The sequence below is a fragment of the Microcaecilia unicolor genome, chromosome 2, assembly GCF_901765095.1.
Source record: "Microcaecilia unicolor chromosome 2, aMicUni1.1, whole genome shotgun sequence".
NCBI lineage: Eukaryota > Metazoa > Chordata > Amphibia > Gymnophiona > Siphonopidae > Microcaecilia > Microcaecilia unicolor.
In genome coordinates this window covers 380,568,028-380,581,851 of record NC_044032.1, presented here as the reverse complement: position 1 = coordinate 380,581,851, position 13,824 = coordinate 380,568,028, and the positions used below count along the sequence as shown (strand labels likewise).

At 42.4% G+C, this 13,824-nt stretch overlaps 1 protein-coding gene across 2 annotated transcripts in view; it reads left to right on the top strand.

Moving 5' to 3' along the window:
• The window catches only part of UBA6 (ubiquitin like modifier activating enzyme 6), a 262,135-nt gene that overhangs the window by 56,298 nt on the left and 192,013 nt on the right, over positions 1-13,824 (top strand). For both annotated transcript variants that reach the window (XM_030190526.1, XM_030190525.1), the window contains 2 exons: positions 43-137; positions 10,724-10,752. In XM_030190526.1, the coding sequence (XP_030046386.1) occupies positions 43-137; positions 10,724-10,752 (124 nt within the window). The remainder of the gene's footprint in view (positions 1-42; positions 138-10,723; positions 10,753-13,824) is intronic.

Sequence of the window (13,824 nt, the reverse complement as noted above, 5' to 3'; positions counted from 1 at the left end):
GTGATTGTGAAACTGTAATCCTTTTTTTTTTGCTTAATATAGTCGACAGAGATATGTTCTTGGAGACACAGCCATGCAGAAGATGGCCCGGGCCCATGTTTTCCTTAGTGGAATGGGTGGACTTGGTATAGAAATTGGTAAGTGCACTAGATGCATTTATATAGCTGCAATTGAAAAGCAAAAAAAAAACATTTCCATTGCTTTATATTATACATGACACTGCCATTTTTTCTCATTCTGTCTTTAGTGATAAACTATTGACTCCTTTATTCTAGTTCACCCCCTTTTTATTCTATCCTATTAACACAAAAAAAAAACCCTATCCTTTCACTTGCAGAGGGTCTGACCTCTATAAGTTCCTTATCTGTCTCTATCCTATTGCCTATATTGTACTGTGATTTTGTATTTTTATGCTGGTATTGTCTTAAAGGGATTTTAGAGAATTGTGTTTTGAATATCTGTGCTAGTGATTTCATCATTTTATGCTGGAATTGTCTTAAAGGTGTTTTCATTGGAACTGTGTTTTAACTTGTGCCAAGTGTTTTAAACCTGTGACTTAATCTGGTGACAGTAAATCTGCTGTCTGTTTTCATTAGAATTGTGTGTTGAATCTACTTCCAGAGACTTAATTCAATCAATTTTGGTTACATAGCATCTGGTGACTCATAGCTCTGGAGGAGGGACAATTTTGTTTTGAGCTGGGGAGTAGAACCTAAGTTTACCTTGTGAGCTGGGAGCTGCTCTGGGCATTTTCAGATTTGGTTTGATTGGTAACTGAGGTTACCTGTGTCCTAGTCCCTCCCGCCCACCCCTAGGTAAACTCCCTCCCCCCAACCCGCCCACCCCTAGGTAAACTTCCTTTATATAGGGCAATCAAGTGACAAGTATCTTCATTACACTTAATTGGTCAATCCTAATAGTTATTCCCTCTCATAGTTCACCTTTTCACACTTGTGAATCACATCATTATGACCTTCATTCAGTGCAATATATGTTCTGCCTTAATCCTAAGGCAAACTATCTGGAACCTTAGAGCTTCTTCTATCTGTCTCCAAATATCAGCCTTGAAAGAAGAGATCAACAAACTCAAGAAGGAATTAACTACAATTAAAGAAGCGTCCAGGATTACTCATTTCCCAGCTAATTTACCACAACCACTGCCTCAGAGAATAAAACATCAGAGGAACAGATGGGTCATAGTAGGCTCTGGTAGACTAAGATCTGTGACACAGAAACACTCGCCCTTCCAAGCTTTGCCCCTGTCAAATTCTTTTGCAGCGTTGCATCATTATGATAACGAAAAAAGAAGTACTGTGGTAGAACCAGAGGCATTGAAAATAGCACAACCCCAGAAACATCCTCCAACTAATGACAGAATTGTGAAAAGCAGAAAATTATTACTGCTCGGAGACTCCATTATCAGGGGCATTAACTTAGGAGCACAGTTCAGGGGTTCCAACGTAGTGAAATGTCTTCCAGGATCTTCAGCTACAAGATGAACAGACCAAATACTGAAAGTGATCTGAGAAGAGAGCGAGGCTTCTAATGCTGATATTGTAACTTTCTAAAAGCTGACGGGTTACAGAACCCAAGGCAACATGGCTTTACCAAAGGAAAATCCTGCCAAACGAATCTTATTGACTTTTTTGACTGAGTGACCAAAGAACTGGATGAGGGACATGCGCTAGATGTAATCTACTTGGACTTCAGCAAAGCCTTTGATACAGTCCCCCACAGAAGACTCGTGAATAAGCTGAAAGGGTTGAACTTAGGACCGAAAGTGGTGAACTTGATAAGAAACTGGTTGATTGACAGGTGGCAGAGGGTGGTGATAAATGGAATCCGCTCGAAGGAAAGGAAGGTGAGCAGTGGAGTTCCTCAGGGGTCGGTGCTGGGGCATATTCTGTTTAATATATTTGTGGGAGATATTGCTGATGGGTTAGAAGGAAAGGTGTGCCTTTTTGCGGGTGACACAAAAATAGCCAATAGAGTGGATACCCTGGAGGGAATAGAAACGATGAGAAGGGCTCTCCGAACGTTAGAAGAATGGTCGAGGGTCTGGCAGTTAAAATGTAATAAGACAAAAGATAATCCTGGGTTTAAGAAGCAATTCAGAGACTGTTCTAGGTGTTCTCTGATTAGATAGTGGTGTGGAGGTAGGGTGTGCTGTGATGGTGTTATAGGTGATTTTACATATCTCGAGCCTTCAAGTCGCATTAAAACACCAAAAAAACGAGCACAATTTGAAATTTTTCATAATATAATAAATTTTGTATTGAAGTTGATTTTTAAACAGTTTACTTAAATTTAGTTTTTTTTTTTGTTTTCTGTAACATTTTGTAGTTAAAATTTAATGCCATGAAGTGTAGAGTGATGCACTTGGGGTGTGGAAACCCAAAAGAGAGATACCGGATAGGAGGGGAGAGATTAGTAAGCTCGATTCAGGAGAGAGACCTTGGGGTGTTGGTGTCGGAGGATCTGAAGGTGAAGAAACAAGGTGACGGCCATGGCCATAAGGATGCTATGCTGCGTAGAGAGGGTAATAACCAGCAGAAGAAAGGAGGTGTTGATGCCCCTCTACAAGTCATTGGTGAGGCCCCACTTGGAGTATTGTGTTCAGTTTTGGAGGCCATATCTTGCTAAAGTTGTAAAAAGACTGGAAGCAGTGCAAAGAAAAGCTATGAAAATGGTGTGGGATTTGTGTTGCAAACTGTATGAGGAGAGACTTGCTGACCTGAACATGTATACCTTGGAGGAAAGGAGATACAGGGGTGATATGATACAGATGTTCAAATATTTGAAAGGTATTAATCCGCAAACAAACCTTTTCCAGAGACGGGAAGGCGGTAGAACTAGAGGACATGAATTGATGTTGAAGGGGGGCAGACTCAGGACTAATGTCAGGAAGTATTTTTTCACGGAGAGGGTGGTGGATATGTGGAATGCCCTCCCGTGGGAGGCGGTGGAAATGAAAATGGTAACGGAATTCAAACATGCGTGTGAGAAACACAAAGGAATCCTGTTTAGAAGGAATGGTTCCGTGGAATCTTAGCGGAGATTGGGTGGCGATGCCGGTAATTGGAAACAAAACGAGAGCTGGGCAGACTTCTACTGTCTACGCCCTGATTATGACTGAATAGTTAGGGATGGGCTAGAGTGTAAATTTTAAGGGGCTTCGATGTTAGCTTCAGAACTTAGTACAAGAACAGTACTGGGCAGACTTCTACGGTCTGTGCCCTGAGAAAGGCAAGGACAAATCAAACTCGGGTATACATATAAGTATCACATACCATGTAAAATGAGTTTATCTTGTTGGGCAGACTGGATGGACCGTACAGGTCGTTATGTGCCGTCATTTACTATGTTACTATATTTAACTATGCACACAACTATGGAACGCATTACCAAAAGCCGTGAAAACAACTTTTGATCACCTAAACTTCCAGAAATCATTAAAAACTAACCTGTTCAAAAAGGCATACCCTACCGACCCAACTTAAATGCCTGTACCCTGCAACACAACGAAACCAAAGCTCGTAATGGATATATAATAACTCTTCCTCTCTACGATTCTCTAATGTGTCTGTACACACGAACCTTATACTATCACAACATTACTGTATTTGTTCATATCGGAATTGGCAAATGCCTTTACGGTACTATGTGAGCCACATTGAGCCTGCAAATAGGTGGGAAAATGTGGGATATAAATAAATAAATAATAAAATAAATAATTTTTATCTATTAAGCAAAACTTATAACTTTTTCACATGTTGCCTGTGCAGTTCCCAAAGTTCAAGTACCATTAAACAGTAATGAGTCAAACAAACTAGAGTTCTTCATTTTTATATCTTTTTATTCCTGATGAGAAATGTAGTTGAAAGGCCTTTTGTTCTGGTATTTTTTTTTTTTAACTCCTACATATAGCTGTTTTATAGATAGAAGTATTTTGATTGGTAAAGGCGTATTCTGGTATTTCTCTGATACAGTTAATCTAAGATTTCAGTATCTGGAGCTGAATGTTAAGAAAAGAAGATGTATTAAATGTGGAAGTTATTGTTAAACTGAGACATACCAGTTATTTCAAATCCATACCAAACAGTATTTTTGTTTTAATTTCTTAATATTATTTGGTAAAGTCTAGAAGCATCAAGACATAATTGTATACCCAAATAAGTAAAAGAATCCTGGGCTTGTTTCAATGGGTATCCCAGATTTGTTTAACCCCCCCCCCCCCCCCCCCCCTCCCGGGGCTGTGTTTCCAGGAATTCTTAGAGAGATTTAGTTTAAAACCAGAGGAGTCGTCGAACTCTGTGATGTTTTCCAGTAATGTCAGTAAAGATCATTCTGGGACCACTGTGTGAACTAGAAAGTCATCTGCAAAACAGATATCTTGAAGATCTCTTCCTCCATCTGTACGCCCCAGACCTCCGGGTTTGCTAAAATGTCTCTAATTAAGGGGTCCAGAATAAGAACAAAAAAAGGGGCGAGAAGGGCACCCTTGTCTAGTACCTCTTGCTATTTCAAATGATTCGGAGGATATCCCATTGACTTCATGTCTCAGCTATCGGGAAATAATATTTCCTGGACCGCTGATAAAGATTCCCGTAAGACCATAACACTGCATACGTGAACTGCCAATTAACTCTGTTGAATGCCTTCTCTGCATCAAAACTGATGAGCAGAGAAGGTGTCACACCAAGGCTTGCCTTCTCAAGAGACGCTATTTGTCATGTTTTTTTTTTGCCACCTAATGAGACTGTACGAAGCCTACTTGAGGCTCTACCACAATTTGAGGTTGGATTTGGGCCAACATATTAGCCAGTATTTTGGCAAAAATTTTAGCCTCATAGTTGATAAGTGAAATTGGTATGTATGTATGAATCTGAATCTGCCAATTGCAGATCTTAACTGGTTTTATCAAGACCACTGTCAAAGCCTTGCGTAAAGAGGAAGGCATAGTCCCAGTAGCTATAAAAGAATTAAAGACTTGCCAAATAATTAGTAATTTCAGGATATAGAATTTTCTAGAGTTTGGAGGAAAGACCATCAACTCCAGGTTTTTTTTATGTAAAGGACTTTGATAACATACTGCATTCTTCCTCCTATATAGGGGTGTTAAGATATATTTCCCTGTGAATCAGCAATTTTAGGTAATTGTAGACCAGCGAGATACATGATATTTTCCAAGCTGTTATCCTCAGAGAATCCCTAGCATCTTTTAGTTGAAGTACTTTACAGGGGCTCTGGTCCTTTGAAATTAAATGAGCTACTAAAGTTCCAGATTTATTAACATGTTTAAATAACTGATAGCAATAGTACACGTTAGGTTTTTTAAACCAGAGTATGTATCAACTAATTAATGGTAGCCTGGGAAGCCAGGAACCTGTTCTTGTTAATATAGTTAGGGATTAATCCATAAATTTGTCTGTCTGTTCTGACTTGCTTCTCCTATCTTTTAAGTTCCACCTCATGAGATTTTTTCTTATGGGAAGCATAAGAAAAGATGCTGCCCCTTAATACAGCCTTATCTGCTTCCCAAAAAATTATTGGCTTACTACTATAATTTTTATTGTAATGCGCATAATCCCTCCACTTTCTTAGGAAGTATTCATGGAATTTAGAATCAGAATATAAGTCCCTGGGAAAAGGCCATCCTTTCCTCCCAGTATCTTGTCTCCCTCTACCTCCACCCAAAGCAGAGCATGGTTTGATACACATGGGATTAGATTCTATATATGGCACCTGGAAATTCCACATGGAAAAAAATATGCCTAGGCGTATTTATATGCCTAAATTTTATAGAATAGGCTTAAATTTCCACGCAGTATATAGAATTACACCGAGTGCCTCTCTACATGACCAAATTTAGTTGTGGCCATTTACACTATGTTTTACTTGGCATAAATCCAGATACCTAAATTAGGCGCAGAGCGGGTGCATTCTATAACAACGCACGTAGATTTTAGAAACGCCCACAGCTCGCCCATGGCTATACACCCTTTTCAACTAAGTGACTTAGAATGTATGCGTATCACATTATAGAATATGCTTAGTGAGTTGTGTGCGTAACTCTTAATGCCAGTTAGTGCTGATAATTGTTTATTAACATCCAATTAATGGCTCTGTTTAGCTAGTTAAACAATTAAGTTACATGCATTTTATGGAATACACCGATTTCTACATGGAAATTAAGTGTGATATATATAGAGTCCTGGGGATATTGGGCCAGTCTCAGCTTTTTGCCAAGTAGGGGGCCAGAGGGGGAAGAGATAAATATATAATCTAGTCTAGACTGAGACCCATGTGCTCTGGAAAGATAAATAAACTTTCTACTGTTTGGGTGAAGAAATCGTCAGGTGTCTAAATTCTAAGGTGTCACATAATAATGGAACTCCTTTAGAATAATCAACTAGTGAAACCACTGATGGTCAAGATCTATCTAGAAGTGGATCAAAAATGCTATTGAAATCTCTGCCCATGATTATGGGTATTCCCTGAAATGTCTGTGAAAGACCCAAAATTGTTTTAAAAAATATTTATCGTATTGATTTGAGGTATAGATAGTTACTAATAACAAGGTTTGGCTATTCAGAGCAATATGTATTATGATGTATTTACCCTGTGAGTCCACAATACTCTTGATATCAACCCTTTCTTAAAAAGAATAACTATGGTTTTCCTGTTCTGGTCCCTCCACATAGTCTCACCATTGACATAATTTTTGGTGTTACCGTGAATCTAAATGTATTTCCTGTGGAAGTTCCACTTGAACTATATATTGATTTAAGACTTGCAATATTTTACTGCATTTAGTGGATGAGAAAAACCCTTCTATTTTTCCAGGGCATGATTTTAACTATTTCTACGTAAGCCTGTAAAAAAAAAATTGAATAAGATCTGATAATTAAACAAGAGGAATAGATGTCCCAGCCTGCACTCTCCCCCTGAAGACCAATACTAAATAATCCAAACATTAACCTTTCATATCTTGTGAATTCTAGTCTGTGTAGTCTATCCAGCCCCCTTATTTTCATAAAACGAGAAAGTTTTCTGTGATTACACCCAACTAAATCAACCCTCCAACCCACTGTCACACCTTACCCCAGGGAGCCTGTTCTGCTCCCAACTCCCAAACATGTCGCCCCATAAAGGCTTGCTATGTGAACCAACCCCATTTACCCTTCTCTTAGTTATCAGTCAGTCATGAAACAGGCAAGTACAACCCTCATTAAGTGGAAAAGCAAAAACATAAAAAGATAGTAAGATAACCTGGCGTGGTGTAATAAGAAAACAATATCGGTGCAAAAGTAAAGAATCCACAGTGAAAAGATAGTCTGAACAGAGCCAGAAAAAGTTATGGAAATAACTCCATGAGCATATCTACAGTCTTCAAACATTACACAAAACACATGAATCTTAGGTTGCCACCAGTCATGGATATATAAACCGGATTATTATTATTATTACATTTGTACCCCGCGCTTTCCCACATAATGCAGGCTCAATGCGGCTTACATAGTAATTTGAAATACAAAGTTAATAGAATTTTAATAAAACAGTAGTAAAACAATGTAAAGTTGGGCTTAGTAGTGTATGATAAGTTGAGCTAGATAATATATGACTAGGATAAAAGAGGGTAGACAGGATAGGATAGTGTAATTTGGGAGAAAGGGTAAGGAGGGCTAAAATTAAGGAGAGATGGAAAGAGAAGGATGGGAGGTTGGTATTTAAGTCAGAACAGAATTGGGGGTGGAAGTTGGCGAGATTAGGTTGGGGCATTAGGGTAGGCTTGCTTAAAGAGATGAGCTTTCAGCATTTTTCTAAAGGGCAAGAAGTTGTTTATTATGTGCTTAGGGTGTCTTTTACTAAAGATTAGCATGAGTTATCTGCAGCAGGGCCCATTTTATTCCTGTGGGCCCTGCTGCAGATAACTCAAGCTAATCTTTAATAAAATACCCCCTTAGAGAGGTGCGTGTTAGAAGAATCTGTTATATTAATGCTGATGTTTGTTAGAATTCCAGCTCAAGTTCCAAATACCGAAAAGGGATCTCTCCCTCTCTACATCTGGAAGAAAAGCAGACCCTCTCCAGGTGGTAATTTGAAAATGGAAATAAAGCTAGAAAGAGCTATGTGAGAGTAGCTCTGTATAAATCATAGTGGAGCCATATCTGGAGAAAACTCCTATGATGTTTTTGCATAATACCATCTTGGCAATTAATCCCAGTAAATCACCAGTCGGTATCTGCACTCTGTTAAAAGTCCAAAAGATAATGACCAAAATCTCCCATGCAAATGGAATCGCTGCAGGTCGCCAAGCACCAAAACATAACTCCCAGCTGAGGTACTATAATACTTATTCCTCATGACTCAGGATCCGCTGGTCTGATATTCAGTGAGTTTATTTTTGCCAATCTCACATGGTCAGAAAAATTTGTCGCAGCACTCATGTTGCACTGACAACTTTGCCAGATAAAGTAGTGAAAAACTTTAGTTTCTTAAACAATGTTGTACAAATGGGTTCAAAAGCCTTCCTGGCTATTACCACTTTAAGACGAATAGTCTTGAAAACAGAGTATACGCAAATCTTCATAGGTTTGATCTGTTCTAATGGTAAAGCCTGCAGCATATTTGTGTCCATAGTTTAAGATTTTTAAGACCATTTGACGAGGTCTAGCACCATCTTGTTTTGTTGGGCTTACCTGTGAGCCCCCTCCACCCGCAGCAGGCCACGGTGATTTCCCAACTGCAGGGACTTTATCAGCCACAGTCCCAGGAAGCCCACCAGTTCATTATCTTTGCGACACTGAAAGCCCAATCTAAGATTGTCCCTCCTGGAACAGCTTTCCAGATCGTCGAGCTTTTGTTTGCAACTGCATAGGGACTTGTGTCCTACATTTTATATTCCCTTCTAATTCACCATTCATTCGAATAACTGCCTTGGTTTTGCAGCTGTGCACTAGAGCTGCTCCTTGAATTCTACTTTTTTTAATCTTAAATCGGTCGCTAGGTGTCATTATTACATAACTAGTAAAAAAGGCCCGTTTCTGACACAAATGAAACGGGCGCTAGCAAGGTTTATTCGGAGTGTGTATGCTTGTGAGAGTGACTGTGTGAGAGAGTGAATGTGCGAGTGTGTGTGTGACAGAGAGTGAGACTGGGTGCGTGTGTGTCTGTGAGAGAGTGTGTGCGTGAGAGTGAGAATGAGTGTGTGCCATTGGCGCCCCCCTCCCAGTTCCAGGATCTCCCCCTCCCTCCCTCCCACCCTCCCAGTTCCAGTGTCGTCCCCTCCCTCCCTCCCTCTGATTTCCAGTGTCATCCCCTCCCTCCCTCCGAGTGTCAGGGTCATTCCCTCCCTCCCTCCGAGTGTCAGGGTCATCCCCTCCCTCCCTCCGACTGTCAAGGTTGTTCCCTCCCTTCGAGTGTCAGGGTCATCCCCTCCCTCCCTCCCTTTGAGTGTCAGGGTCGTAGGATCATAGCTAGCAGAAAAAGGGCGTGCTCCCTCTCAGATTTAGGGGCGAGCGCAGTATCTCTCTTCCCCGGCTCGCCTTCGGGCCCGGCATCTCTCCCTCACTGAGGGGCCTAGTGTCTCTCTCTCTCACTGCCACCTCGCAGGCCCAGCATCTCACCTTCTTTCTTCCTTCCCTCCCCGCCGCCCTTCTAATTCGAACACACCTGCATCTCCTGCCGCTGGGGGGTGTCGGCTCCGCTGGCTCCCTGCTCCCTCTGCCCCGGAACAGGTTACTTCCTGTTCTGGGGCAGAGGGAGCAGGGAACCAGCGGAACCGACACCCCCCCAGCGGCGTGCACACATTAGGCAAGAATGCGCCGAGGGGGGGGGGGCTCCTGCTCCTGATCGCCGCGGCCTGGCTGCTGCCGCCTGCCCTGCTCTTCCCCAGGCTGCACAGAGCACCGAGCCGGCTGGACACGGGACACGTCACGCGCCCTGCCCATTCCCAGGACAGCCCCCCCAGGGGTGTGGCCACAATAGCTACGGTGACGTCAGCCTGAGCTACGGAGCCTAGCAGATCAACTCCGAAGAAGCCATGGACACAGGCAGCAAGACGCATAGAACGTTGGAGGTGAGAATTATTATATAGGATGATTGGATCTTGCCCTCGTCCCCCCGCACCTAATATCCAGGGGCCTGTGATTGCTCTCTTCACTGCATATCCAGTCTGGGAAATGGAAGACCTGAGCTCAGACTTAACTCGGGTCTTCTTTTTATGACAGTGTGCAGCACTGTCACTGAGTCAGTTGGGCCAGCCATACTACAGTATTCTAAAGCTTTTTCATTTGTGCTCATCATCCATCCCATCAAGAATTAGAATTTTTGAAAACCACAGAGAAGCCGTGCAGGCTTATTATGGTGTGCAAGATTCTTTCCTGGCTCTTTCAAAACACTGTAGCAGTCACCTGTGACACTCTTGAAGTTCCAATGTCTTATATATTATTTTTGTGTTGTGAGCAAAATATTTAGAGCCACCAGAACATACTGAGGTCTTGAATGCTATCTTCCAGTATGGTCTGTCAGCTCAGAGTAGTTGAATTTCCTGTTACATAATGGGCTTTGCAGAGCAAGGACCTTAGAGGTTGCATGCAAGTATCCATAAGGACAGGATGATAAAATACAGCATACATTGAACTAGTGTTTGTTAAGGTGCTTTAAGTTTATTACCCTTACCCTATCAGCAGTAGTAATTTTTCTGTTTCTTTCTTTAAAGCTAAGAATGTTGTTCTTGCTGGAGTTAAGGTGAGTAGATTTTTCTTCCTTATGTATAAGAATTCTGCTAATTTCATATTGTTTGAAACTCAGAATCTGAAACCTTTTAAGTGGCATTGCCTTTTATCCTGTTGAATATCCCCTAGGAAAACAAAAGTCCTAATTCAGCATGAGTAGTGAAAGTTGTTAAATCACACGTGGGTTGTGAGAAATTGCAGAAAGACCTTGTGAAAATGGAAGACCTGTGCTTCTGTGTGGAAGATTAATTTTAATGTGTAGAAGTGCAAAGTGATGCCCTCAGGGCAAGAATAGTCCAAAATATAGATACATGAGGCAAGGTTTCACCTAAGGAATTAGGAAGCAAAAGAGAGGGTCAGGATGTGCATAAGGAAAGACAACACAAAAAAGCACAAAGCGGCCTTCAGGAGTGGAACAATCAAGAAAACTTTAATTCAAAGACCCAACATGGGCCGTGTTTCGCCTTCGTCAGGGGTCTAACAAAAAAACATAAAATTATCATTTTGATTCATTTTTATAATGTAATAACATACATAAATATACTTGATTGTCCATTCATTTAAAAATACATCTAAATAAACTAATGTTAAAATTTGTGTTTGAAAAGTTGTGCCTAAAGAGCCTCTTTGGTTCTCGTTGCGGCTCCAACTGTGAAATGATGGGTCATCAGCTGATGTGGGGAGGAGGTCCAGGCCAGTGCAAGAACAGCCCTGACCATACCCTTCCTCTTGGTATGTGGCATAAAAGTAAAAAAGTAGAAAACAGCAACGAAGAAACCAGGCACCCCCTCAGCTACTTCTCGTGTCTCTCCATCCAGCACATGACTCCATCTTGGCCATTCCATGCAGGAAGCAAATTTCATGCAAATTTATAAGTGGCAAGCCTGTGGCAAATGTGTGGGAGAGTATGTTGGAAGCATGTGCACAAGATTTTGCGGTAAATGTGGCTTCTTATGAGCATGTCCAAACCAAAAGCAAAAGTATCAGCACAATCAGCGCTTTGCTTTTCTGTGCCTAAATATAAGCCTTGTGCAAATTGTTTTCCACTTGAAATTTTCAAGAGGCTTATATTTAGGCGCAAAAGAACAGGCGCCAATCTGTGTTTTCACTTTGTTTTGTTTGGACAAGTGCACTTTTTTATTACTTATCTGTGTTTAAAACTTGCATGGGCTTCCTTTTGTTTAATAAGACAAAACCAACACGTGTGAAAGTCAATAAATTCTCTCTGCAAAACCTACGCTACCCTGGACCCTTGCAGAAAAATTCTCATGTTGTTTGCGTGTTAAAAATGGGCAATGTATACTCTGCATAGCATGGAATACCTAAATTACCTCATCAGCATACATTTTCATACAATTCGTGGCTGTATCTTTACACAAGTTAACACCCAACACACAAGTTCTCTCTGCATTCCTTGGCGTATACAACCTGCATTCAACCCTTGGTAACCCTGCAGCTAAGCCCACGGTTGCTTTTTGCATTGGCCTCCTAGGCAGAGAGGCACAGACTCTGGATTCCTTTGGGAGGAAAGCGTTTCAGGCCTCTGCTCATTTCCCGCATCCAGACCTACCAACTCTGCATAAGCCTGTACTTGAAGTCCATGGTGAGGAGTGTACTGGACTTTGCAGACGCTCTCCCACTGGGTCAGGTCCCAGAGCTTTGCCAGCTGGCTTCAAAACAGGAGGCACTTTTGACATTGTGTCCTGGCTCTCTGTGTTGGGTGTGGGAATGCGAAGACTCATGGCTGCTTGTCTCTGACCTTCAACAAGCGGTTCAGGAGAGTGGCGGATATTCCATGCTGAGGGAATAACCTTTTTGGGGACATGGGGGAGGAGGTTCACAGACCTCATTAAGAAACATTCTGATACCATTGAGGAGGGCTGCCAAGAGGGGGAGCAGGGGGGACAAAATTCCCCAGGCCCGGGCCTCCAAGGTGGGCTCTGTGGTTTCTCTCTTTCTCCTGCTCCTGACGGGACCTGGGTGATTGTGTCCTGATTGGAGCAGGAGAGAGAAAACTCCAGTCCCAGGCCCCTCTTGGAGGCTGGACCTCAGGCCATGGCCACTGGTTTGCCTGACAGGAGTCTTCCCCCCAAGTCCTGCCAGCAGAAGAGTTCTTCCTCCAGCTCTACTCTTTACTCTGCTGCCTTGCCTGCCAAGCAGCAGCTTTTCCCCTCAGTCCGCCTATGCGGCAGAGTGAAGGAGATCAGAGCTAGAGGAAGACCTCTTCTGTTGGCGGGACATTAGGATACCTGCCAGCCAAGGTAGTTGCAGTTGCAGCGGGGGTGGCAGTGGCAGCGGTGATCCTGGAGGGGGGCAGCAGCAGCGATGATCCTGGGGGCAAGCGGCGGCCCTGCCCTGGGCAGCTCAGTCTCTCAGTGGCCCTGCCAGTTAGTCCCTCTCTCGGCAGACGCAGAAGGAGGTTTTTGGCCGAGCCAAGAAAGAGCACCTTTTACTCTTAAAGGTATAGGTTCGCTCGCTGTTCCCTTCCTTCCCAACAGGCCGAGCCCCAACGCTCTCACTGTTGCCCTTGTCAACAGCGTACCCAGAAGGCCGAACCGGCTCCCCAGTCAAAGCAGGGGGCAAGTTTTGATTGGCTCCAGGAGAGCATAGCTGCCATCCAAGTAGCCATTATGGATGACCTGCTGGTAGGGGGAGGCTGAGTTTTTTCCAAGAAAGTTAGCCCCTTGTAATTTCCAACCAGTGGGTTCTCCAAATTGTCCGCCACAATTATGCACTTCATTGGCAAAAATGTCCTCTAAATTGTCCACAGAGCGCATCTTCATCTCTCTGTACACAGAAGTACATGCAGAGGAATTCTACCCTTCTAAAGGCCAGTGTGATCAATATCAACACACGCTTATATACTGCCACCCTCCCTGGTCGGATCCGGTGCAGTTTAAATAACCTGAGTACATAATAGAAACAAATTACACAAACACAAACATAACTCTAAAATGCATCAGTTACATATAAACATACTGAGAGGAATCAGCAAAACAAGTCTTGATTTTTCATAAGATCATTAACATTGGTTCTAATACCTTATTGGGATGTGCTTCCTATAGATAGTTAATGGACATAACTA